At 41.3% G+C, this 27,990-nt stretch overlaps 2 protein-coding genes across 6 annotated transcripts in view; one reads left to right on the top strand and one right to left on the bottom strand.

The window, feature by feature from the left end:
* Nucleotides 1–27,990, bottom strand: part of Rtnl1 (reticulon) — a 44,977-nt gene that overhangs the window by 15,370 nt on the left and 1,617 nt on the right. Inside the window, exons 1-2 of one of the 3 annotated variants that reach the window (XM_087358385.1) lie at nucleotides 17,749–17,864; nucleotides 6,022–6,057 (exon numbers count right to left, since the gene is read on the bottom strand). In XM_087358385.1, coding sequence (XP_087214511.1) covers nucleotides 6,022–6,057; nucleotides 17,749–17,764 — 52 coding nt within the window. In that variant the 5' untranslated portion in view covers nucleotides 17,765–17,864. Of the gene's footprint in view, nucleotides 1–6,021; nucleotides 6,058–8,947; nucleotides 9,431–17,748; nucleotides 17,865–27,990 lie in introns of those variants that run through there. The other 2 variants (XM_087358371.1, XM_087358369.1) reach the window with 2 other exon arrangements.
* lace (serine palmitoyltransferase long chain base subunit) overlaps nucleotides 12,668–27,990 on the top strand; it is a 33,077-nt gene continuing 17,754 nt past the window's right edge. For 2 of the 3 annotated variants that reach the window (XM_022073784.2, XM_022073783.2), the window contains exon 1: nucleotides 12,668–12,765. The gene's annotated coding sequence lies outside the window, so the exon portion shown is untranslated. The remainder of the gene's footprint in view (nucleotides 12,766–27,990) is intronic. The other variant, XM_022073785.2, reaches the window with a different exon arrangement.

The raw sequence follows: 27,990 nt of genomic DNA, 5'->3' as shown, positions 1-27,990 counted from the left end.
GAAGACTTAGGACAAATCACGTCACTAACCACCAATGGGTTTAAAATAAGCTATCGGCGGTAAATTTGTAAGGTTAAGGTGATGAACCACTCTCTTGAGATTCAAAAGTCTTGGGGGAGTCTTGCGTCCAGCAAGGGGCTTCCAAAAACTCACTTACGCTTTAGTCTCGGCGGCGAGTAGTCCTGCACTCGGCGAGGGAAAGTACGAAATTAATAAACGTGCCTGATGAAAGTGAACGAATACACAATTTATAACTGAACGACATCCCCTCTTATTCCACTGCCTCGCAAGTTGATCCCGAAACCCCCCTTCACCAACCCGTATATTCCTTGAAGGCAAGAGTCCATGCCCTGAGCTACCAAACGAAACCCAACACAAAATCCCTTGTAACCAGCCGGGCGTCCTGATGGAGAGTTTGGAGTGAAAGGACGGTTACACAAGTCATTCGACCCCATCCCTATCGGGCGTTAATTCAATCCACACGCTCACACCCTATCTAACACAAATCTTAATTTGATTCGACTTTCTAGGGTCCGAGAACCTTCAAGTTATTGTCCAACTTCATTCAATACATATTTTCCCTCCGCAGTGATATATAACAGTAAGAAAAACATTTACATTTCAACTATCCAGTTTTCACGAAACACAGCATATACACAAATTGCTCATAAACCAATATTCGGCAATGTTGTGATGACTACGCTAATACGATGCCAGATCTGAAGATTAACTTAGAATCGTGTTATCGGTGAACTCTGTACTCAGTTCATGACATTTCAACGAGACAGAAATAAAAACAGAGCAACAACGCGATTAAATGTCACAGGAACACAGCTTCCCCTTGTAGAATTATCAGGCCAAATAAACTGGTTATAACAGGACGATAATGAAATTATCTAAATAATACAAGAACGTCGAACTGCGAGGGCATTCCCATGGAAATAGAGAGACAGTTGCAATAAAACCGCGAGACGAAAGCAGATTCAGAATAAATCATGCTAAACTGACTCACCAACTCGAAAATCTTTAAAATAAGTGTTACCGATCATGAGATATACTAACGGTTCAAAAAATGACCTCAAATTGTTACCACAGCGTGTTATTAAGTCGTACACACTCTCATGAGGATTGATCGATTTTTTTTTTGGAGATGATAAAGTTGCGTCATATTGTGATAAATATATATTTGTTTAAATCTTGTCAGTCTAATCACAATAAAATACCTATTAAATATTAAAATATTACCATAATTAACATTTAAATATTTAAAAGTTTAAAAATATATTAAATGATGTTCTCTATCGAAATGTTCGATTTACATTAAATCATCACTTTTTTACACGACATGTTTCAGTTCTAAAAGAACCATCTTCAGGTGTATAAAATTTATATAAACTTAAATATAATTTCTTAAATGTAACTTTTAGTCAGATGTTTATCAGATTTCAAATGATGTTTTCTTCTAGACTTTATTGTATTTTTTAATATCGTATTCGAAGTTGTTCCGTATGTACGTCGTGCTTAACATGATTTTGTGTGGGTGAACGTTTTGTTGTTGTTTTTGTATCATCCAGAAATGAAGTTGTGGAGGAGTTATGTCAGTCTGGAAGTATTGCCGTGTTTGTTCAAACATTACAATAAAATCTGGAATAAAACATCATTTGAAATCTGATAAACATCTGACTAAAAGTTGCATTTAAGAAATTATATTTAAGTTTATATAATTTTATACACCTGAAGATGGTTCTTTTAGAACTGAAACATGTCGTGTAAAAAATTGATAATCTAATGTAAATCGAACATTTCGATTTTTTTTTTATAAAACTGGATTTGTAATCCATCTGAAGAAATCAAACAGCTGGGCAGTTTTTGAAATAGCATTCGAACCGACATGACATCACAGTGCGAGTTCATTTTAAGCACTTCTGGCAAAGAACGCGTTATATAATTCTCTCTAAGGGTCTCATATTTGCGTGCGATAAACTTGCACGGTTATGCAAACTTGCGTACTGATCGCAGACCTCTGATTACTTACATCTGTAAGCAGTGCCAGCCTCCAGAGAATGTTCATTTGCGTCTATTTCACGTGAGAAGGAGATTTTAATGCCTACATAACAGCAAGACCGTTTGTGTAGAAATCTCTCTGTTGGCGGTGTAATCAAGTTTCCAAACAGCGGTTCCCTTTCCCAAAAAAAAAACCCTTTTAAGACAAATTTACGTGTTATGGACGAGTATTTCGTCCCTTATGTTTACATTTTAAAAGAAGAGGTTGGCGTAAGGTACTACATCCCTGTGTCCCTCTTACGACCTTTAGAACCAATTACCACTTTTTCATGAACTTGGTCTGAAAACAATGCCAATGACGTGCATGGGAGAAATTTTCTCAAAATATAAGTATAAGGGCTGCATATTTAGATTTTTCAATGCAGTCTCCTAACCTTCGAGACCCACCCAGAGGTCCGTAAGGTTGTCGTAGATGTTCTGATGCAAGGATGCCAACTGACAATCCATTGTTCCTCGACCTCTGTAACTTTTATGATGACAGACGTGCTACGACGGGCAATACAACTGACGAGTGGGTTCAAAACCTGAGATATCATTCTCAACCCCAACACAGGGCCATTACGTACTGTGCCAACGCCGAGTTACAGCCGGAACCACAAATTACTACGACGCCGGGCGTCGACGCGCAGAAGTCTCCAAACAACAGTCCGGCAGTTGGGGGTATGGCTTATTTGATTTGCCTGAAAGCTGACGACATCTTCTCCAGCCTGAAGGGCGGTATCGCACTAGGATGCCAACGGGAGGCCATGGCGCAGCTGCCAGCATCTCGGCCAAACTTAATGCATTAATTTAGTAGTCATATATCGCACCTGGCATCCGTCTGGCAGCGCTTCCAACTTGGCATCGCTGCCAACCAAGATGCCAAGTTCAAATGCTACTGGCATCGCTGCCACGGCCAAAGCCAAATCAACATCACATGACAGTCTGGCCAGTCCATTGACGTCCGTGCGTGAATGTGCTTGTGTGTATTTCTGTTTCTTCCAAACGTGGATAATTTCGACACCGAAAGATTGATAATTGAAATTCAGTTCCGACTATGGGATTCATCTGCTATTGAATACGCAAACCGGGACTTGAAAAAAAGAAACTGGGAAGAAATTGTGGAAATATTTGGAGGAGGAGATACTTCTTAGCTAATTCTTTCTTTTCTACTGTAAATAAATCTCCTCCTCCAAATATTTCCACAATTTCCACATTATGAGATCACGAAATGATAGAAACACTTGTTTCTATCATTTCGTGATCTCATAATGTTGATCCATCTGTTCGCTCGACTGGCGTCGAAAGCTGGCAGCTTGTCTGGCGTCTTTTTCTGGCAGCTGGACGCCATGGCATCGCTGTTGGTGTCGCTGCCATGGCATCCTAGTGCGACACCGCCCGAAGATAGAATGTTGCGCCGCGTATTCTGATAACGAACAACGTTTCAGAGCAGCTTTATACCTCCAGCACCAACGCGCCCTGATGATGGAGGCACTAATGTCCTATGAAACGCTGGTCATCTTCACACTCGCCGCCGTGAGAACCTTAAATACTATCTGCAAAGACTTTTAGCAACATATCGATGTTGTGAACTCGTAGGTCTATATTAAAGTTTCGGGAAAAAAAACATACTGTCTCCATCTTCTGCGCTGAAAAGCAGAGTTGGAGAAATACCCAGCCAACAAACGGTACTACAGATTGTGGGGGAAAAAAAGTCTCCTTGTCAAATGCAGGTTGCCTATAAGAACGTAATTCGAGAATAATAAAAGAAAACTGAGAAACACTAAATTACTGCACAGAAATCAAACTCACTGTTAGTCGTCGTTCTATCGACTTGCACGACGGTACCTGTTGTTATTATCTGTGCCTGAAACCTAATGCTAGCCAAACTGATAGTAGAAGGAAAGAAAACATGGCAGGCTGTTCCAACAAGTGGCTTGCTTCCCGGTGTTCCGGCTATATTTTAAAATATTTCTGAAGACACGTAAGCGGTTTAAAGCAATTTCACATCGTATCTAATACAAACATCAACAACACGTTTCATTCCTTGTTCAGTTTATTCCATAGATAACAGGTTAATCTAAAAAAAAACATCAAGGTGATTTTCGGCTGTATGTCGCCCTATAAGACCCACCACGTCTCTTTAAACTGTTCACTTATCTCTTCAGTTTGGGATGAAGAATAAGCCTATATAAGCGGTTACAAAAACATCACTTTAAAATAACTTATTCTGAACGGAGGATTTCACGACGAAATATGAACTGTGGTCTTTTAGGTTTTTACGCATTTCTACCTTAAATACACGGGCGATACGAGGTGCGATCGGAAGGTTTCCAGAATGCGCGTATAAAAACCCGTACACTTATCTCAGGTATTAAATTCATCCATCACCCTCGAAGTAGTTCCCCTGGGAGTGAACACAACGATCCCAGCGCCGCTGCCAAGCCTGGAAGCATCCCTGGAAATCTTTCTTTGTCAGCCTCTCAAGCACCATCTGCGATTCTGCCTGAATCTCTTGCCAAAGACTCGCCAAAACGGCTACGGAAACCTATGAAATGCTAAAGCAAGCATTTGGGGAGTCCTCAATGGGTCGTGCACAAACTTTTGTGTGGCATTCACGTTTTAAAAATGGCCGAACCTCTGTCGATGATGACGAGCGTTCTGGACGACCATCTTCGAGCACAACGCCCGAAAATGTTACGAAGATCGACGTCGTACCATCAACGACTTGTGCGACATTGTTGGGATAGGCTATGGGACCTGTCAGCTGATTCTAAAGGAAGAACTCCACATGCGACGCATCCTGTCTGAGGACCAGAAGCAGAATCGACTTCTCGTTTGTGAGGAGCTCAAAGATCTTGCAAGAACCGACCCCAACTTCCTTTCTAAGCTCCGTGTGACTTCTTCCTCTTCCCAAAGATGAAAATTCAGCTAAAGGGAAGGAGATTTGAGACGATAGAAGAGATTCAGGCAGAATCGCAGATGGTGCTTGACAGGCTGACAAAGAAATATTTCCAGGGATGCTTCCAGGCTTGGCAGCGGCGCTGGGATCGTTGTGTTCACTCCCAGGGGAACTACTTCGAGGGTGATGGATGAATTTAATACCTGAGATAAGTGTACGGGTTTTTATACGCGCAGTCTAGAAACTTTCCGATCGCACCTCGTACAAGATCACATTGCACAATCAACTTCTAATTTTCAAGAAACACCCGACAATACATCAGTAGTCTATTCAAATATGCAAATGACAACAGAATGCACATGTCAAACGGACAAAAGACACGGAACTATGCCCACGGAAGGTACAGACCACAGATAATACCAAGAAACAGCGATTTTTAGACACTTTCGAATACACTTCAACATACTGGCTAGTAGTACTGAGCCCTCAAATGCAGAAACTACACTTCTGAGCATACGAAAGAACTCTCCTACAGATCCTTAAGAACTGTCCAACAAACGACGAACTCCCGAGACAAGCGACTGGCGGCTACCACGTTGTGGCATGAATATCGCCTCTACACCGGAAGTCCTGTGCAGTGCTTTTATCTTCGGCGATTTTCCAATGGGATTTACAGACATTTCTGTTGCCACAGAAAACACGCGACACAGTCATAACAGTCGAGAATGCGAGCCGACAACTGTAAACTTTAAACAATCCGTAAAACCCACTCCAAAGTGCTCTCACCCTCGATTCAGCGACAGTTACTCAATTATATTATTAATATAATGAGTCACTTCGATCAATTCACATTTGATAATTCATCTACTGGGAGTTAAGTCGTGTAATGTAGTAAAAGATGGCTGTCTTCCGGGTTGTAGCGTACAGCCTTGTTTCGTAGAAGTTTTCCTACGTTTCATCGCCCTGAAGATGGAGACAGTAAGCACTCTGAAACGTTGGTAAACTTCTATCAGACTGCACGGTGCAACATCCCAGAAGACAGTAATCGTCTTCTCAGATTTGCTGGATTCACTTACCTTTGGGGTGGAGCCTATCAGGTGTAAACCAGGCATCTGAAACAGAAAAAATCATCAATATAATCCATGAATACTAATTACCTGTCACATTATGTTGCTGTCGAAACCCGGCTGAATCATTAAGCTCGGGAGTACCGGACAACGGGAATTCATCAATTTGGAAACTTAAGTTGTCCCGTCATGCCCGGTAGAGCTTTGCCCCCCGGGGAAACGACCCGATTAGCTTATCTACACGTCCGGTACCCGCAGGAGGCTGAGCCCCACAGACACACCACAGGAAAAATCCCTTGCCTCTGTCGGAAATCGAACCTTGGTCGTCCAGTACGTAATCAGACATTTCCTGAGCCATCCGGGCTCTTCTTCTCAATGTGTGTACTCTTCGTTTAATTTAGTAGATCGGTGAGGCATGTAGAGCGCATGTAGAAACACAATGTTTGGTTGCAAACCCTCGATGAACGATATCGGTAATGAGAAGGATATATTAAAACGTATCTTAAAACTAGGTTGTAAAATTATAAATTGAATTCAATTGCCTCCGGTCAGGAGGTTCTATGGCTGGCTTTTGTGATGACGGTGAAAACTCTTCAATGCCGTTACAAGGAATCTCTTTTCCGGCTGCGATATCTGGGACCAAAGGACTCTGTATTTTCAACACGACAGATTACAAATTTTGTCACACGGATGGCCGAGACGTACACGGGAGAACAATATCAGACTTCATATTAGGGGAAAAGTTGACAGTGGAACCACGGTTCCGGAGAATTTGACGTAAATACGTCTATACGGAAAGGAATTTTATATATTGGCTTTATTCTAAATATTTCCTTTATACATGCTTTACAATTGAGATAAGTTTGATTAAGACTTTGCTTATTTAACTTGAATTAGTTACGCTTAAGATGGGTCTGTGGTAGCTGAATGTAATGTTTATTTATTTATTTAATGTTCTGTCTGACGACAGGTCCATATGAACAGGATCCTTCCATCCTTTTCTGGGACTGGGACCTGTTCATATACGTTCTTGGCAGATGATCCAGAAGTGGTTTGCCATTGCCTTCTTCTGTGTGTGAATGGGATGCCACGGAGAAACCGGGGAAGCCCCCGGAGGAAAACTCCGTGTTGCCTAGACCACGGCCTTGCCCAACACAAGTTATAAATTCGGGCACCGCCGGGAATCGAACCCGAGACCCCAGGATTACAAGACCAGCGTTCTAACCGAGTAAACACGACGTTCCCTAGGTACACTTGTTACACTTTTTCGCCGAAAGACCCTTCCTTATAGACGTATTTACGTGAAAGGGGTGGAACGGCGTAGACTGCATTCATCTGGCTCATACAACGTAAAGATGACGGACTCGTGTGGAAAAGGTGATGAACCTCTGGGTTTCGTTAACGGCGGGGAATTTCCTGACTACGCGTGTACAATCAGACTGTCAAGACGTGTAGTTATTACCTTCAGTTAATTGGTCACGTAATGACAATGCATAATTCCAAGACTTTAAATGTAGATTGGAGTGACCTTGGCGAAATGTGACTTACTGCAGATACTTTTTTAAAAAAAACGCGCGAAGTGGCGTTTACTTTATAGACTTGACTGTACTATTACGCAAGAGTCCAAGAGTCAGCCCTTGTGTCAACTGCCTGACGTAATACAGATATGTTAATGAATCACGTTGCGACTCGTCTAGGTACCCACAAAAATATTCAACCGCAGGTCCGTTCACAAATTAAACAGCGCAGTGCCAAACCCAGGCTCCCAGTGTCTCACAAGATTAAAATCAGTCTCAGACGCCCAGCAGATTCGAACGGGGTACCTCTCGAATAGAAGTCGCGTTACCCTGCACCAAGCCTCTCCCTAAATGCCATACGAAATCAAGATTCAGTATGAGAGATTCTCACGGAGGCGAATACAAAGTTAACTGCCTCCGACTTCAGGGCGAAGGTCAAAGGACAGACAGACAGACAATGAATACACTTGTCTACTTAACTCGTTCCTTCAACTGCACTGCAAGATGGTAAAGTCTGATTTGGAGAAGACTATCCTTCCTGCTGCAATTTGTAACTCAATGACGACACAATTTCGCAGCAGGAGTCTAAAAAGTAGGTGACCTTCAGTTCCTTTGCTCACGGAACACGTCAAACATCTCAGACACTGCTTATAATTTAGTCAAATAGTTTAACAAAGGAAGCACACGTTTTTGCATCACTTAAAATCACACCTACCAAACAATCTGGGTCTAATCAGGATAGTAATGAACACCCCCGGTCCAAAGATATTAAATCCTACATTCAATCCTTCCTGCACAGAGCATGACTGATTCAGAGATACAAATGGAAATGGTGGACATTTTAATTTCAAGACCCTGCACGTTTTTATATGACAGCTGAAAACATATTTCGTTTGGACACCAAACAAATATTATTCTATTTTGAGTTTCGCACAGTCTATACTGTTCAGTTCTGCTTCAATGTATTGCTGGAGACTGTACCCACTAAATTCAATATGCATCCAAATGTGCAATCAATTTTCGCGCACGCGCACTAAACGTAGATGGACCAACCAGGCTAGCCAACAGAGTATAAATCAGTTTTAATCATGTGCCAAAATACAATAGTGAACCTTTTTGTATCGTAACGATACATAAAAAAATGTTGAACTTAAAAACACACACACCTACGGTTACAAATAAAAATTAAATATTCTTCACTGAATTTTAAATTTCGACGTAATGTTTGATGTTATCCTGTGAACAGCATTATTCAATAAAAAACACACGAAAATATACGCTTAAAAATACAACAAAGACCAGATTAAAAAATCTTATGTCCATTCCTGTAATGATATGACCTTCAAGGAAACTATTCAGGTACATTTTCTCTATTCAACCTTCAGCAAAAGAACAATATAAATTATAGTTACGCTTACATGGATCCAGAATGCTCCAGAACTGGACATGACAGTGATCTGGTAATACTGTAGTAGGTTTCGTTGGTTCGGCCGGCGCCCCATTTGATAAAAGTGAATTAGTCGTTTCTGCTAGCGTTGACAATATTTCCGAATCCATCTTCGGAAATAATCTTCCAACGGAATTTCACTTCAAAATGCTCCCCCACTAAACACTACCGCTGCACTGATGGCAGCGCGCGGCTTTGCCAAAGCACTAGAAGCTTATCGACCCGAGATGCAACTCCGCCCTTCTCTGCAGGCCGCTCGGAAGGTATGACAGCAAAATTAGCCCTACTACCAATTTCTTCGATATCTTGCGCAGATTTCGACCAAGTTCCACAGTAACAATTCAACAATCATACATTAAATGACGAATATTTCATCAACAATTAAACTGCATAACCACACAACACAAACGTCCTTTATCGGCAACTGTTCTGCCATCTATGGTGTTAACCATGAAACAAGCTCCAAGTATACGTACAGTCAGACCAATGACGATTAAAGCCAATGTCACCTTTGAGTTGCATTTGGTGGTGAACGAAGAGGCTTCAACTGGGTAGTCTGAAGAAATTTTAATCGATAATTCTACATTTCTTTTAAAGTCGCCTATAACATTTCCTTTGTGTCAAAGGTTGCCATTTACCTGTGCAATCTAATGTAACATCTCAAATGTGTGAAGGTGCGTTATATTTAACTCAACACGAGTCTATGAAATTGTTTTTCATTCTTTTAATGCTTTCATCCTTAGAGACCTATATGTTAATTCACACGATCTTCTCTAAGAAATTGCAATTTAACCTCTGCCAAACTGTCAGAAGTCTCCAGAAGGTTAAGAAAAACAATAAAACTGGCTTGGTTATGAATATGAAACCCGAGTCACAACAGAAACGACAAAGGCGCTATCAAGTAGTATGTATCAATTGTAGTAACTACATCAAAGTCAAAATCTTTACGCCAGATGCCATCTGTCGAGTAAACTACGTACTACTTCAACAGAGAAATTGAGGCAGTATAATCTTTACAAAAATATTAATTCCAATGAAAAGCAAAGACCATTTGGAAAATTCTAACTAGTCGCACATGAGAGGATATTATTAATATGAATCTTGAAAGCGATAACGCTTCATGACTTGTACGGTCTGAAGTGGTTAATTACTTCATCTCTCTTAGACCCAAATATATTTATGGGCATTTTGAACACGAATAACGTTAAGTCCTGCTCAAAGTAAGACACCAAATTTCACATCGATACAAAAAAGTGGCAAAACTCTCGTTTTGTAGCCCCCCAGCGCTTTGTTTATTTTGGTTTCGTATAATGCCCATATATACATAAACGCATACATTTTCTTCAGATCGTTTTATATACGAGAATTTGAATTCTGCCCCAAAAATTTAACACTTTCAGCATAAACAAGTTTCTGATAAAGGTCGCACACACATACTTTTAGTTGGCAGGGAAAAATATCACTTGCGAGATCTGGACGCAGGGGCGAGAGTAATATTAAAATGGATCTTGAAGAACGTAAAGAATGGGATATTAAAAAGTGAGATGGCTCGAATACCACGCCAAAAGAGTTTCGCAATTGCGCGATGTTTGAGACCGAGATTAGGAAACAAGGAAAAAAAAAAATATATATATATATATTCTGTAACGCAACATCACGGTGTTCTTACATCTGTTGACTATATCATTAGTCACTTTTTACACACCAAAAAACGACAATTTCATCTGCTTTTCCCCCCCTTCAGTGCTCGTTTGTTGACTGTACAATATAAGCCTACATACTGTCACCAGAAAATTCCACCTTCTCTAGTCAGCGGCTGAGATCACAGGATCTGTTATCACGCCTTTCATAATGACGGAACGAGACAAAGTAATAAAAAAAAATTGTAGAATTATCCAGCCCCCCCCCCCCCCAATGCACAAAATTTAAGAGAATTATAAAGTTCACTCCTGCAGCTCCAACGCCCTCCCCAACATTCCAAAAAATAAAATAAATAAATAAATAATGCTCCCCAAACATTTTATTACCATTTTCACAACAGCTCGCACACTAGCCTACAACCTGAACCAAATGAATCCATTCCACCTTTTTCACGATTCATTTTAGTACTACGAAATTCAGGCTCTTACAGCGGTAAACATGTCTGTTATTCTACGATGACCGGTGTCTCAGAGGCACTTACTGCCTCCATCATCAGAGCGTCTTATCACAATAACCCAGAATTTTAATATTATCCTCTCATCTAGCGTCTGTCTATGCCTCCGGAAAGATCAACATGGAACTTAACAAAGATTCTTACTCTGGTGCAGCAGAAATTTGTCAGTGGAACCGGTGACAATCGTTCGGTATCCTTGCCCCAGTAAATATATCGCAAGACGGTGATAACGTGTCGGTTGATAAATGATGACACAACAAATGATAAGCTTATATAAATTGGGAGATTAAATTTGACATTTAAAACGTCATCATACGGCGACAGTGAACTTTTTGTTAACACATTTCCTCAAACGCAAGGACTAGATTAAACAAATACATTAAATCAATTTGCCGTAAAAGTTATAATATATAAGAAAATACGTCAATGTCCAAAACTTCAGTCCGTGGCTGTGACCCGTCCACGTTCTCTCAAAATTACACCAACGGCAGCCATGTTTAGAAACTAGCATCTAGGTCCTTACTTAAGGCAAGCATTAAAAGAAGAGAAGTCTACAGTCCAACAGCGTTAACGGGTGGTGCCCCAGCTACAACGGCCACGCCCTTATGGTATCCTTACGCAAAAAGTAGGGTCATGGGGTCTCGGGTTCGATTTCCGGCGGTGCCCGAATTTATAAATTGTGTTGGGCAAGGCCGTGGTCTAGGCAACACGGAGTTTTTCTCCGTGGCATCCCAACAATTACTCCATTCACACACAGAAGAAGGCAATGGCAAACCACTTCTGGATCATCTGCCAAGAACGTATATGAACAGGTCCCAGTCCGAGAAGAGAAAAGGATGGAAGGATCCTGTTCATATGGACCTGTCGTCAGACAGAACACTAAATAATAATAAGATGAGGTGGTCTAGCGGTTAGAACGCTGGCCTTGTAATCCTGGGGTCTCGGGTTCGAATTTATAACTTGTGTTGGGCAAGACCGTGGTCTAGGCAACACGGAGTTTTCCTCCGTGGCATCCCAACAATTACTCCATTCACACACAGAAGTTGGCAATGGCAAACCACTTCTGGATCATCTGCCAAGAACGTATATGAACAGGTCCCAGTCCGAGAAGAGAAAAGGATGGAAGGATCCTGTTCATATGGACCTGTCGTCACACAGAACACTAAATAATAATTATAGATAAGTTATCCGTTACACAATCTTCAATTCGATAATAATTCTCCAAAGGTATCTGACAACGGTTCATTCTCTGTAAGAACACTGCCGGGCATTGTCCACTCTCTGAGGTAAATGATACACACGACGTTTCGAGACTTTACTTTTCCTCCCGTCTTCACGTGTTTCGTTGTCTTATTCAGACAGATTTTGTACAATTTGATTATATTCTTAGTGACAATAGTTGGGATCGAACCTGAGAACTGTTCTAATAATAACCGGCCAGTAAGCTAACCACCGAGGAGGTCTAGTGGTTCATCTATGCTGTCTCCACTAACGGACCTTATCTCTTTCTACAGTGATCCTCGTTCTGCTATAAAGGCTGTAGCGTGGCCTGCGATCAGAGGCAGTCGGCACCAACACCATCCTGCGGAAAGGCGTACAACAGACGCGGAACCAGGAATTCACCAACACAGAATGTAAGTTACTCTCCATTCTGCGGTGCAGAACAGATTTTCACATAGTTGCTATGACACAAAACAGGAAACGTGTACTCAATTTTGAATACACGTTTTTCGGATCAGTTCTTTGCGATTCTACATGTACACTGGCCATTTATTTTATTTATTTGTAGTGTTCTGTCTGAGGACAGGTTCATATGAACAGGATCCTTCCATCCTTTTCTCGGACTGGGACATGTTCATATACGTTCTTGGCAGATGATCCAGAAGTGGTTTGCCATTGCCTTCTTCTGTGTGTGAATGGAGTAATTGTTGGGATGCCACGGAGGAAAACTCCGTGTTGCCTAGACCACGGCCTTGCCCAACACAAGTTATAAATCTGGGCACCACCGGGAATCGAACCCGAGACCCCAGGATTACAAGGCCAGCGTTCTAACCGCTAGACCACCTCATCTTATTATTATTTAGTGTTCTGTCTGAGGACAGGTCCATATGAACAGGATCCTTCCATCCTTTTCTCGGACTGGGACCTGTTCATATACGTTCTTGGCAGATGATCCAGAAGTGGTTTGCCATTGCCTTCTTCTGTGTGTGAATGGAGTAATTGTTGGGATGTCACGGAGGAAAACTCCGTGTTGCCTAGACCACGGCCTTGCCCAACACAAGTTATAAATTCGGGCACCGCCGGGAATCGAACCCGAGACCCCAGGATTACAAGGCCAGCGTTACGCCGATCATATTTACGTGGCTTAAGTATACATCGATTTTTCTAGAAGCAATCCCCCAACGAATGCCTACATGAGAAACTACCTATTACTAGGTACTGTAACATCTCCTAACTTGTTTTCTGGTTGGTCCAGACAATGTAAACAGTCACCTTTAGAAAATCACAGTTAACCCAAGTATTTCCGTATTCGTGTTAAATTTGCGTGGCCTTCAAATGACTCGGTAAAAATAATTCTCTCGTAAAATAAACATTTCCAGGAAAAAAACCTGCAAGAACGGAGATTTTTACGTAATAATCTTGATTCGATTCAGTTCATGGCTCATTTCTAGAATAATAATAACCTCCAGAACACCGGGGTTTTCACATTGGGGGAAAAAAGTAAAGTTCCTCGTTTCAAAATGTATACGAGAAACGCACACACAATTCTCATCAGAAGACGTCAAGGAAAGAGCCCACTAGGGAGACTTAAGAGTAGCTTGGGGGTATTTATTAACCCTTTGAAGCCGAAGATCGTCTTCATAATATTTACGAATCCAGTCCGTACCGCGAAGAAAACACTTCACCTCACCATTACGAAAATCAGCTGGTTAACCCTTTGAAGCCGAAGCTCGTCTTCATAATATTTACGAATCCAGACCGTACCGCGAAGAAAACACTTCACTTAACCATTAGAAGTCGAATCAGGCGGTACCACATAAGATTTAACAAAAGAACATCCCGGTCAAAGCCTTAAGACGGATCTAACAGATGAAGGGGCGTGGTCTGAATTAAACTGGGTCAGGATAGGGTCAACCGGGGGGGGGGGGGGGGGTTGTGTAAATACGGTGTTCAACCCTCAGATACGTAAAAAGTCAGTTTCAAGAAATGCACTTAAACACTTTAATAACTTTCTAACGACGATGCCAGACGCTAATTCTCCCGACGCCGATATCTTTTAGACAAAACATCATCTGTCTGCTGAACTTCGCAGTTACTAGAAATTTCAAATGTTAAGAACGCTGGCCTTGTAATCCTGGGGTCTCGGGTTCGATTCCCGGCGGTGCCCGAATTTATAACTTGTGTTGGGCAAGGCCGTGGTCTAGGCAACACGGAGTTTTCCTCCGTGGCATCCCAACAATTACTCCATTCACACACAGAAGAAGGCAATGGCAAACCACTTCTGGATCATCTGCCAAGAACGTATATGAACAGGTCCCAGTCCGAGAAAAGGATGGAAGGATCCTGTTTATATGGACCTGTCGTCAGACAGAACACTAAATAAATAAATAATCACCGACTCTGTCATTGCTGAAAACCTTATTTTTAACAGGAATGTCGACTCATCGTACAACTTGACAGTTTCTAGCGACCTCTCTGGATTAGATTATGGGTTTTAATGCAAGCAATTACTAACAGTATCCTTGAAACTCGGCTTAGGCGTGCATTAGGCCTGTCGTAACTTTTCAGGTGATAAGAACACAACTATTGATCGTGCTAACTGCATCATACAGTTTTTTTCCTTGTAATTCTGATAGTGAGTCAAGATATTACCACATTAATGGAACCCAGAGGAGAGCGGTGGTCCAAACTCGTGTTATTAAAATGCCGCCAGCGAAACCTATTACGAGTTCTTTAAAGCCCCGTTTTAAAATTATCATATAATTAATTTAAAGCTCCCACAGAGTACCCTTGTGTTTTCAACACGTCACGAAGAAATACCTATGAGGGAATGGAGGTATAGCTCCACGTATTCTTAGCTTAGTCGGTGGGTGGACTCTCGAAAGCCGGTCTGGACGCGGTGAAAACGAAAAAAGGAAACCGTACCGCAGCTGAGAATCGAACCCCAGTAGTCCAGTCCGTAGCTTAGCTACGTTGCCGACTGTGAGGCTCAATTTCATACAAAGGTCCCTGCTACAATCTTATTCTACGTAAAGATGGGGTAGGAGGCAGCCTGCGAAACACCGTGCATCTTTCTAATCTGACAATGTCCGAATGGCATACTCCCGTGTAGAAGACCGCAGTCTCCGGAACCACATGACAAAGAGAGTTCTTGCAAGACCAACGAGGGATACAAAATTGCAAATAACGCAGTCTGTGACAGCTTGACATTTTAATACTCATATTGCAAGACTGACGAAATCCATTCTGTCCTTCAATTATGACGAGATTGCATGCCAGCCCTTTTGTGAACCTCTTCCTTCCGCTCCATGCGATGTCTATCTCAACACGGCACCGCCGTAACTTCGCCAACACAGAGGCAGCACGCACGCACATACGAGGTGCGATCGGAAAGTTTCAAGACTGTGTCAATAGAGGGCGAACCGGATGTAGTACGAGCTTCTGCCGCTAAGGGGTGCGGCCTACATTCATAGTGAATCAATGTGCCAGCCGGCATCATCGAATTAGCATTTGTTTCTTAGTTACGGGCGTTTTGGTAGTGCATTACACCGACCCTCCTGCGATTTCGGAATGGCGTGTGCATCACATTTTGCCAAAGACTCGCCAAAACGGCTACGGAAACCTATGAAATGCTAAAGCAAGCATTTGGGGAGTCCGCAATGGGTCGTGCACAAACTTTTGTGTGGCATTCACGTTTTAAAAATGGCCGAACCTCAGTCGATGATGACGAGCGTTCTGGACGACCATCTTCGAGCACAACGCCCGAAAATGTTACGAAGATCGACGTCGTACCATCAACGACTTGTGCGACATTGTTGGGATAGGCTATGGGACCTGTCAGCTGATTCTAAAGGAAGAACTCCACATGCGACGCATCCTGTCTGAGGACCAGAAGCAGAATCGACTTCTCGTTTGTCAGGAGCTCAAAGATCTTGCAAGAACCGACCCCAACTTCCTTTCTAAGCTCCGTGTGACTTCTTCCTCTTCCCAAAGATGAAAATTCAGCTAAAGGGAAGGAGATTTGAGACGATAGAAGAGATTCAGGCAGAATCGCAGATGGTGCTTGACAAGCTGACAAAGAAAGATTTCCAGGGATGCTTCCAGGCTTGGCAGCGGCGCTGGGATCGTTGTGTTCACTCCCAGGGGAACTACTTCGAGGGTGATGGATGAATTTAATACCTGAGATAAGTGTACGGGTTTTTATAGGCGCAGTCTTTAAACTTTCCGATCGCACCTCGTACAAACACAACTACTTTAGCCACTGTCATGCGTCGAAAAACACATTTCAGTAATAGATGTCTGTAACCTAATCCACGGATGCTTTGTCACTCCGAACTAATGCTACGTTTACACGGCGAGGGTTTTAGGGTTCATAGTCATCACGTACCTGCGTGTATAAACTGTCCGCGAGAGCAGATATTTTCATTAGTCTAAAGTCTAAATAGAGAAAAAAGAGAGAAGAGATCTGCGATCGGCTCTCGTCGTGTAAATCATACAGCGATAGAGGCCGTGACCACTCTCTAAAACTCTAAATTGAGCTGCTCTACGAAGTTCAACACAGTTGAACTTTTTTTATTCACTCTCGCGAGAGCATAATTGAAGGACGCATGTGGACTGCCGAACAAACGAAACTGATGATTTGAGTTTGTGTCTGACATAAATGCACACTTCAAGGCTATAACAACAAACTGTGATAACAAAATGACATATGAGGAAAGTCAGGAATAAATAATAATATTGCAGGCGATTGAGGTGCTGTCATCTGGTGGCCATTATTGGAACTTTTTCTTTTTTACAATTTACCCACAGATTATATCTCAGGAACAACCGATGATATCGAAATATCTTAATAATGCGTATGAAATATGTATATTGGATTATTTTCAAAGGTTTTCAATTGCACAAAAGTATCTTGTGTACGACGCACCTTTTTCCACAAGCGATTCCCAGACCATTTGTTTCCACGGTAACGAAAGGTGATTGTTACGAAAGGCGATTGTTGACGTCAATAAATAAGAGATCAATCGGTTAATGTCGTTTAATAAAATGATCGCTCTTTACCCTGAGAAACCCACAATTACACAATTAAGGGTTATTAATCGTGAAAGCAGGTGGTACACATACTTACCACCAGACTATTAAGGGTTCTAACTGTTTCATCAAGATTTTTGGCTACTAAACATGCCTTGTTGTTTTAAGCATTCGAATTTCTAATTGTTTACAGGAATATTCAATTGCAATCGATTTTTACCGTAAATAACAAAAGTCAGTATAACATTATTTGAAAATTGTGTTAGAAAGAAAGAAACTAGCTTAATTTTCTTAAAAGTGTTCATAAGTATTAACAAACACATGTAAATATATTTATAAATAATAAAATAAGAAAAAGTCTTTACCTATCTCTTCTTTCATGGGAATGGAAATAGATGTCCACAATCGAATTAATAACAAAATTCAGAGAGTGTAAGGCAATATTCTTCAATAGCACAAAAGTATTTTGTCTAAGACGCACTGTTTCTACAAGCGATTCACAAGCTCAGATCTTTTCAGAGTAATAAAACCGTATTGTTGACGGCTACTAATGAAATACAACAATACCAACGAAAACTATGACAAACAGTTTTAATTGTTATTCCAATACTGTATTCATTTCATTGTAGAGTTACATATTATTTTAAGACTTCTGCTGTATCTGACAGAGTTGTTTTGAAAACTTGCATTTACAATAAGGTTTCAAAAGTCTTTGAGACGCTACATAGTGAAGCAGATTCCTCGATTTACGTACTAGTTGAGTTGGGGAACTCGCGGACAGTTTATGAACCCTAAAACCCCTCGCCGTGTAAACGTAGCATTAGTTCGGAGTGACAAAGCATCCGTGGATTAGGTTACAGACATCTATTACTGGAAACCCCGTTAAATCAACGGCAAGTAGAAATCTTGTTTGTCACAAAACCCTAAAGCCTGAATCTGATCATTCTCACGGCGGTGAAGATGTGACTGTCGGAAGCCTTGTCGTCCTGTCGGTGGTTACGAACGCTTTGGAGGATTAACTTGTTCCTAATACAATCTGCGATTTCCGAAGCAAGCCTACTTTAAATTTTCCACACTCGTCACTTTTCGAATCTTACGATTTTACAAAATTAATTTCCCGATCCACAGTTAAATAAATTACCAGGTCACTAATACAGCGACAACACATTTTAATCACTTTTCATTTGTCCATTACCTTCATCTGTCTGTGTTGGGAGATTTATTAAGTGCTAATGGGTTATTGTTTTAAAACTCAACGGTGATTCTCGCTACCGGAAGTCACGCCATAGCCTTGCCCCATCTCTTCACACATTATCACAATCCTGGGTGAGGAAGATTACACTACGAACAGGCGCCGCCACGCCTGCCTTGCGTAAGGCACAGACGTCAGTTGCACCCCAGCGACACACTTCATGAATCGATGTTTTTGTCCCATAACTGATAACAGGAAAGGAAACTCTTACGGCCTGTTCCTTGCTAGGTAATGTACGAGACATCTGTCAAAGTAGGGAGTTAATTGATATCAACGCGAATGTACGTACAATGACAATCTTATCCAACCCATCACTCGCAGAGTTATATAAGAAGAACGTAAGAAAACTGAGATGAGGTTCTCACGGCAGCGAAGATGTCGATGTTGGTCATCCTGGTTGTTGTGTGTGGACTTGCAGGTGGATATAGTCGGCGCAGTAGTTTTTGGCCGGTCGAGAAGCTAGCGGAGCTGGCGGACGGACCTAGTCTGTGTACCTGAAGTGGCACGGCCAGTGCATTTCTTTTGTTTGGGCGTTCAGTCCGATAAGCTCCTCGGTGCAGTCAGTGACTCGCTCCTAGCCTTCCCCTTGAAAATTCCAAGCTAGCGGAGCTGGCGGACGGGCCTAGTCTGTGTACCTGAGGTGGCACGGCCAGTGCATTTCTTTTGTTTGGGCGTTCAGTCCGATAAGCTCCTCGGTGCAGTCAGTGACTCGCTCCTAGCCTTCCCCTTGAAAATTTCACCGGCCAAAAACTACTGCGCCGACTATACCAACGCTTCGGAGAAACATGGCATTATTCTGTGTTTCAGAATGATCGCACGAAACATTGGTATGCACGTTCATGTCCACATGGCGTTTTAACCAGGATGACCAACATCGACACGATTATTTATTTCCACGGTAACATAAGATTTCTACTGCTGGGAAACCACAAATATTCAGTCTGAAATATCTAAATATGAAAAGAATGGTTCCATTTCACGTAAATATATTCAAATACACAGGTTGGGAAACAATATCGTGAGCACAAAGGTTAACAAGCACTCCCCTCTCCCCCCGTTAATTCTCCTCTCACAGAAGCCGATGATACGGCTACAAAGGAGGATTGATTACTCATGCACACAAATCAATGAATCGACCCACTGCAACGGCTATAAGCCCATCACATAGGTGACATAAATTTCATTAAAGGAAAATCGGTCCTTCGCCTTTCTTTCTGTTCGTTTTGTGCATGAAGTGAAAAATAAAGGAGTAATTTGGAAGTAGTGTATGTTCATTCGTCTGTAGGTTTCACCTTCCGTACTTTGGAACGGATTTAGATAAAGTTTAATATTCAGAATGAACTCGAAGTTGTGGTGAGAAGTTAATTTTGGCACGTAATGATTCACTGTAATCCGCACTTTACATGAAGATCAAATGAAAGTGACACCAATTTTGTCAAGAACGCCTCATCGCGATTTAATGGCAACACGAAATCATCACTACTAACATAAATCAACTGTCAGATGTCACTTAATTTTTTTTAAATAAAAATATCCGGCTTTAATAAAGCAGAATTTTTAGGTAATGTCAAATATTTTGCAAAAATAAACAGTTTTCTGAGAAAATCTGTAAGATTTGAGCTTCACATTCAAAGAACGTACGCATTTTTGGATTAAGTATCAATTTAGATAAATGTTTGGTTAAAGAATTACGTCAGAATATGGAGATCGAGAAAAAAGGGAATATGAGGGACTTCCCCCATTACGCCTTCGTGATATGCACTTTGCACAAATAACGAGTGTTAAATGAACACCAAGATCAAGACAATTCTCCCATCAGCTGAGCACAGCAGCAATACAATTGGGTCCCCGAACTATTGACACCAATGCGCCGTACGAAACACACGCCAGACGAGATGCGATATTGATCCGCGCGCCCCTGCTACGTCCGAGGAGTAGGCTGGCCCGCGCTGTACCGGAGGGCATTGCGTTGAAATCCCAGCCATTCTAGTCAACGCCTGAGGGCGCAATTCTGAAGTGCCTTCAAAACGACACACGCGCGTTCATTCACTAGTCAAACCATTCCGTCATCCACGTGGGTAAATTACTTTGTTCAGTAGCATTCCGGTAAATTTTTTGAACAAAAGCGGAAGGCACAGACACATTATGAAATAAATCCAACAGAATACAAAAGTGAAGAACAGTTTAGCGGAACGAAATTAACTAATACAAAAAATTAAAAGATATGTTTCATTTAAAACAAAGATGGAGAGAATTGTGTCGGGTTTCTTAATTAACCCTTTGAAGCCGAAGATCGTCTTCATAATATTTACGAATCCAGACCGTACCGCGAAGAAAACACTTCACCTCACCATTACGAAAATCAGCTGGTTAACCCTTTGAAGCCGAAGCTCGTCTTCATAATATTTACGAATCCAGACCGTACCGCGAAGAAAACACTTCACTTAACCATTAGAAGTCGAATCAGGCGGTACCACATTAGATTTAACAAAAGAACATCCCGGTCAAAGCCTTAACTAACGTCTACTCATGAATATCCCTCTGCACCTAGGAAATAATACACCCACGCAAGCACAGCGGTACCTTATCTTCTATCTGAATCTACACATCTTTGGCTTCCACTCCCTGCTATGCACATCGTCAGAGATCTTTTCTTTTTTTATTTTTTTTAAATTTATATCTTACTATAAAAATTTGTGATTCTTCGTAATACTAAAATTCCCCGTCGTCGTCACGAAATGACGTCATCAACACAGCGTTAGCAATAGCCGAGTCACCTTTAAATGTTCATTCCTCAGGAATGGTATGAGTAAGGGTAATGTAACCTATATGTAAAATGATCAGTAAATAAAGACCTTTAAGAATCTGTAATGTATTTTGTTGTAATTATAACTGTTTATACATTTATTGTAATTTTAATGAACCAATGTCTACAATTTTCAATGCATCTGGCGCGTTAAGCGCCCGCCTCTCGAAAACCGTAAGAGATGGATCTGGACATATTGCGTACGAAATACGTATTACCTCTTGAGCTTTCCAAATCTGTTTTCAGATTTTACATATAACAAATGGTTTGGGTTCTACAAACATTTATTTAACGCAATCCACTCGCGTCATTTCTTTACTCGGCAGCTTGAGTTCATTTTCTTACCTACAGGTGGCAGAACAGTCGAAATTATCATTAACAAACGCTGTAAAGGTACATGCAATCATCCATGCCACATAAAGCTACACAAGAGGGGCACAGATAAAACTCCACGCATTCCGCGCCTTAATACGAGATGAAGATAAGCCATCTCCGACCCAGATTGCAACCCAGCCCTTTTCTGACTCACCTAGCGATTGGTTAGGTTAGGTTAGGTTAGACCGTGTATATTGAACGGTATCCACTTCTCGCCCACGGCGCCACGATGTGTTTCGCCCCTCTGATCGGCGTCGACTATCCAGCATCGTGCCCTCCGTAATACAATGAGTTTGACGCCATTTTTGGCGTCATGTGATGGCGTCACGACGCTCGGCGTCGGTTTTCTAATTGAGTTCTCGCTGTTATCTAGAGACATCTGATGTGATTTTTTTCGTTATTTGAAGGCAGCAGTAATAATAATTATAATAATAAAGCTAATCCAGAGCGAGTTTTTGCGCGTAAGCATGATTCACAGAGAAACACAAACCAACAGGAGATTCTCGACAGATGTTGCTTGTATGAAATACAAAGCAATTCAATGTCTAACATTCACACTGAAAAGATAACGATACTGCTTTTAAAATAATCGCTGTGGAATGCGATACGTTTGGAAAGCAACTTTTCTGTCACATCACGCTTATCACTATGGAGTGGGTTTGATTGTAGTGGCTTACAGCATCATCCGATGACGAACCATCTTACGTACAGCCCATTGCAGTGAATAATACTTGTGACAACTGACAAATAACGAACTACTGATGCAAATTAACAAACATTTTCACGAACTATCAGCCTGACTGATCTAGTGTTGATCTATAGGTGATAAGATATAGCATATCTGCCTGTCGTTGCTAATTGCATTGCTATGCATGCTGCCTTACGTAATTTCTGCAGGTGATACAACGTCCTTAAATAGAAATATCAATAAGTCAGACGTCCAGCCCTTTAAGGCTTTGACCGGGATGTTCTTTTGTTAAATCTTATGTGGTACCGCCTGATTCGACTTCTAATGGTTAAGTGAAGTGTTTTCTTCGCGGTACGGGCTGAATTCTTAAATAATATTCAGACGATCTTCGGCTTCAAAGGGTTAACCAGCTGATTTTCGTAATGGTGAGGTGTAGTGTTTTCTTCGCGGTACGGACTGAATTGTTAAATAATATTCAGACGATCTTCGGCTTCAAAGGGTTAATCGGCCCCCTTTTTCGTCATGGCCCAGTGAAATTTGTTGAATAAAAAGTTGGTACAAAACGCTACATAAGACTTTATTATTTCCAGAACTCTGACCGCCGTCGAACTCCAAGTATTTTGTAGAAAGCCAGCAAAGAAACAAATCAAGGCTAAACACAACAGTACTACGCCATTTTTGTGGGACTTTATCAACTTGCAGAGGAAAACCAATATTTTGTTGCGACACGTATATTAGAATGGCTGGTGTGGTTCAAGGACTCAGAAATGTAATGGCGCTCCTCCCACGAAACCTGCTATTAATATGATCCCTCTGGTGGCTTCCATACAGAACAGAAGTTGGAAGCAAGATTTGCAATACGCAGGGCGCTTAACGCACATCAGCTGAAAATAAGTCGTGCATGTGGGACCTCCCAATTAATCCGGTAACAAACAAATCAGTTAACTAACCAACTAGCATCCGATGCGGAGTAAAAATCTTTTTAATTTAAAGTTACGTTTTCATACATAATTTGCATACAGTGTATGAAACAGACGATTTTCGTGCCCGTCCTAATGCGCTTCTGAATAAAAAAACAATGTCCGGACTCTTAAGTTCCACTGCTCTTATGTCAAAGAGCCAAAAGGAGAAATTTTTAATGTAGTAAATTTGCCAGTCCAAACGGCCGTGTTCACTCACACACCGTCCTCACGGTGTTCGTCATCTGCTCGTTCAGTCAACGATTGTGAATGACGAGTATTTTGGTATGTCTTTGTAATCGGCAAACAACTTGGAGTGTGGGCGACTTCACAGTTCTAGGAAACTGATTGCGATTCTACCACAGTGCAATTTTGTGCAAAAAAGAAGATGGCATTGTGTAGTGCCATATGGCATTAGTATAACATTGTACGGTGTTGCATAGTAGAAAAGTAACTGCAAACGCATTTAACTATCCACTCAACTTCTGATTTGAACTTCAGTCCAGTACTGAACCAACTAACTAGATGAGTCACCGAATTAACCAAAGCTCTGTCCTGGGCCAACAAAATCCAGTCTCCTTCGACTCCTATCTCCCATAGATCCCGCCTGAGATTATCCTCCAATCTACGTCTAGGTCTCCCCAGAGGTCTCTTCCCCTCAGGCTTCCCAAATAGTGGACCCAACCAACCAGATGGCTTACGGAACCCAAACGTTCATCACCGAATTAACCAAATCCCTCCACCGGACCCTGTCCTGGGCCAACAAAATCCATCTCCTTCAACTCCCATCTCCCATAGATCCCGACTGACATTATCCTCCCATCTACGTCTAGGTCTCCCCAGAGGTCTCTTCCCCTCAGGCTTCCCAAATAGTGGACCCAACCAACCAGATGGCTTACGGAACCCGAAGGTTAATCACCGAATCAACCAAAGCCCTCCACCGGATCCTGTCCTGTGGCAACAAAATCCAATCCCCTTCAACTCCTATCTCCCGTAGATCCCGCCTGAGATTATCCTCCCATCTACGTCTAGGTCTCCCCAGAGGTCTCTTCCCCTCAGGCTTCCCAAATAGTGGACCCAACCAACCAGATGGCTTACCGAACCCGAAGGTTCATCACCAAACTCACCAATGCCCTCCATCAGACCCTGTCCTGGGCCAACAAAATCCAATCCCCTTCAACTCCTATCTCCCGTAGATCCCGCCTGAGATTATCCTCCCATCTACGTCTAGGTCTCCCCAGAGGTCTCTTCCCCTCAGGTTTCCCAACCAATACCCGGTGCACACCTCTTGTCCCATCCATGCGCCCTACATGCTCAGCCCATCTCATTCTTCTCGACTTAATCACCCTGACAATACTGGGGGAGGAGTACAGATTTTTAAGCCTGAAACCTGAGAAATATTTTCCGCAAGGCGTGCTCAAGAGTTGCACCAGGGCCATAAGACCCTCGAAGACTTATCGATGACTACCAGCGATCACTTACATAAAGTAAACACGTTATGAGGAAATCGAAACAGTAACCGCGGGTTTCAGTCTTCGAATAGACATTTGAACCGGGAAACTATTTAATAACGCTGCATTAAGTGCAGGTGTTATTGAGATGATAATTATGGCGACGTGGAAAAGATTTTAAAGCAATTAGAAGTATCCTGTTCAGTCCAACACAGAAATAAAAAGAGGTTTTTTAATTTAAGTGGCAAAACTCCACTGTTTTTAAATTCGCACTGCTACAATGCATTCGACGGAAATGAAAAATCTGAATTGGCTAAGGAAAATCACAGAAATCTTCCATGACGCCCCGAGTGAACACCAATAGGTTGTGTGCTCTGTCGCAACTATCCGCCCACAGTACAGAAAACGTGTCCTCTTTCGACTATCCACAACATCAAATGAACGACTGTTTATTACTGAGCTGCTCTTGGCTCAATTTGATGTGATAATCTTTCGTCCGAAAGCAATTTGGAAGATTTCACAACAAATTTTGACAATATGTTGATCAACATACCGAGGAATTTTGAACTTGTCAGAAATGGCGTGTCCCCCCCCCCCCGACTGACTTTCAATTTTTTTAACACGGCAGCCTTAATAATGGCTGTGATAATGGTAATTTCATTCAGCGCGAAGCGTTAATGTCATAGATTCTGCTAACGTTACGGTCTGACAAATTCTCGCAAAACTTTCAAGAACAATGAAAGGATAATAAGAACAAAATGGGTTAGCTTAGCGGTATATCGTAACTAATTCGATAGATTCGTGAATCGAATCCGAAAATGGACAAGGTATAGAAGGATATTCGTACAGGCAAACTCCTGTATTCAATACTCCATATTATTCCATCTGAACGCTATCCTCAAATATCATCCTTCAAGATTTCCCCATATTCTCCTTGCATTCCTTGTTACTCCCATCCCAGCTACATGCCCAGCCCGTTGCAACCTTATAGATTTTTTTACATCTTCTATTGTACTCTGTAAATGAGATGAGAATTTCAGATAAGAAACAAAATTGCACGGAATTTAAATTCTCAGTACGACAGGGGAACAACGCGGAGATCTGTAAAAATATTTCTGGTAAGTGTACTCGTTTGTCCACTGATGTAGAGAGGTTAAAGATGTTCACAGGTGAAGTGGGTGTTTAAATACTATTTTACCTGCACTTAGTTCATTTAACAAACCGAGTACCTCTCGAATAAAAGCACAGAGCGTTACCGTTACATAGAATCGTTACAGGAACGAGAAACAACGGTCACCAAGCGATCCTTTAGAAGTTCAACTTCTGCGCATATCTGACGCGCATCAGGAAATCATTTATAATTGAATCCTCAAATAGATTGTTTTGAAAGATTCGACTCGTTAATTAGTTTAACTTCCAATGAAATGGTACGAGTGTCTGTAACTAGGGCGCCACATTGATCAAGGAATAAGTTACCAAACACGTGCAATGGAAACACCGAGTCATCTTTGCTCCCGCAAGAAACGCACTGCACGCCACGGACATCCGTAGATGCACACAAAATACGAGAATATTTCGTCCTGTTCATAACTCATCTTGGCAATAACACCACGTGCGTTGCGTTCTCCACACGTCATCACAAGGGAAATGAATCGTCATCTTTTTACAGCCATGACAAACAAACTCTACTTCCTTCTACATAACATAACCCGTCTCTTGCAGCCTTAGAGAGTAATTCCTACTATTCACCTAAGGAAAGGAACCTAATTTGATACTAAAATTGTATATTGTATGAAATGACATGTTCTACATCCTTTGGTTGAGTCCTAAGAAGGATCTATGGAATGTAAATAAACTCTACTCTACTCTACTCTACTCTATACTCTACTCTACTCTCACTGATACTCTTTATTATCCATTCCTAGCTCCCACAAGATGTCAGTACAGCAGTGCATATGAATTCTATTATGTCTTTGTGACTAACAAGTTTGCAAATTCGGTTCATGTTTCTAGAATTTGGAATAACTTTTTTATACTCAGATTTTGTAAGACAAAGAATTGTTATGTACAAAAGATTTAAAAAAAAATTAGTACCTTCAGTACTAGCAACTGTGATACGAAAATATGTCCACTGACACCAGTCACATCACATCCATTAAGTACATACCACATACGTATATGTAAAGCAAGTTTTGTATTTATATTTAAAATTCTGAGGTTTATGTATATTAATTTGTAAAATTATTTTTTCATACTTGTATTGCAGAATCTGAAATTTATGTACATTGATATGTGAAATACGTTCTTGTACTTGTGTTGAAAGTTCTGAAGTGTATGTATATTGTATGAAATGACATGTTGTACATCCTTTGGTTGAGTCCTAAGAAGGATCTATGGAATGTAAATAAACTCTACTCTACTCTACTCTACTGATCACAGTTGCAAACAAGACCAATGGTAATTTTAAAAAGTGTCAGGTTACGAAGACATTACAACAGTTCTTAAAAAGAACCAATGCATATCAAATAATAAAATACTTCATTTATATACGACCTTCATTGTTAATTACAATGAAGATTCTTTCAGAAGATGGCTGTCTTCTGGGTTGTGCCACGTAGTCTGGTAGAAGTTTACCGATGTTTCAGAGGTCCTTGCTGCTCCATCATCATCACCCTGATAATAGGTGCAGCAAGGACGTTTGAAACATCGGTAAACTTCTACCAGACTACGTGGCACAACCCAGAAGACTTCAGACTTCAACTAGAACAATGTTAAAAAAAGTGATGGCTAGAATTTGTATTTTTGGTAAATGAACTTCTCAGCCTCTCTCTTTAACCAACTTGCCTACAATTTTTCTTTCTATACTTCTACACCAGAACGGTCGTACGGTTTCAAAACCCATTAAATTTACATTTTATTGTTATTCTACAGATGTGTAAGCAAGACATGATTTGTGTTGCCTTCAACAATTCGAAGCGCGTTTGTAATTCTACGTAACAGAACAAAGTTCACAGAAAATTCTTAATCTGTTATTCATGTTAGAATTGAGATTCAAAATTGGTGATTCATGCACATA

Source organism: Zootermopsis nevadensis, unplaced genomic scaffold (assembly GCF_977971745.1).
Source record: "Zootermopsis nevadensis isolate Lab colony 2312 unplaced genomic scaffold, Znev_1.0 Znev_ptg000003l, whole genome shotgun sequence".
In the NCBI taxonomy this organism is placed as follows: Eukaryota; Metazoa; Arthropoda; class Insecta; order Blattodea; family Termopsidae; genus Zootermopsis; species Zootermopsis nevadensis.
The sequence above is the reverse complement of the archived record's forward strand: the minus strand, read 5'-3'. Positions and strand labels throughout refer to the sequence as shown.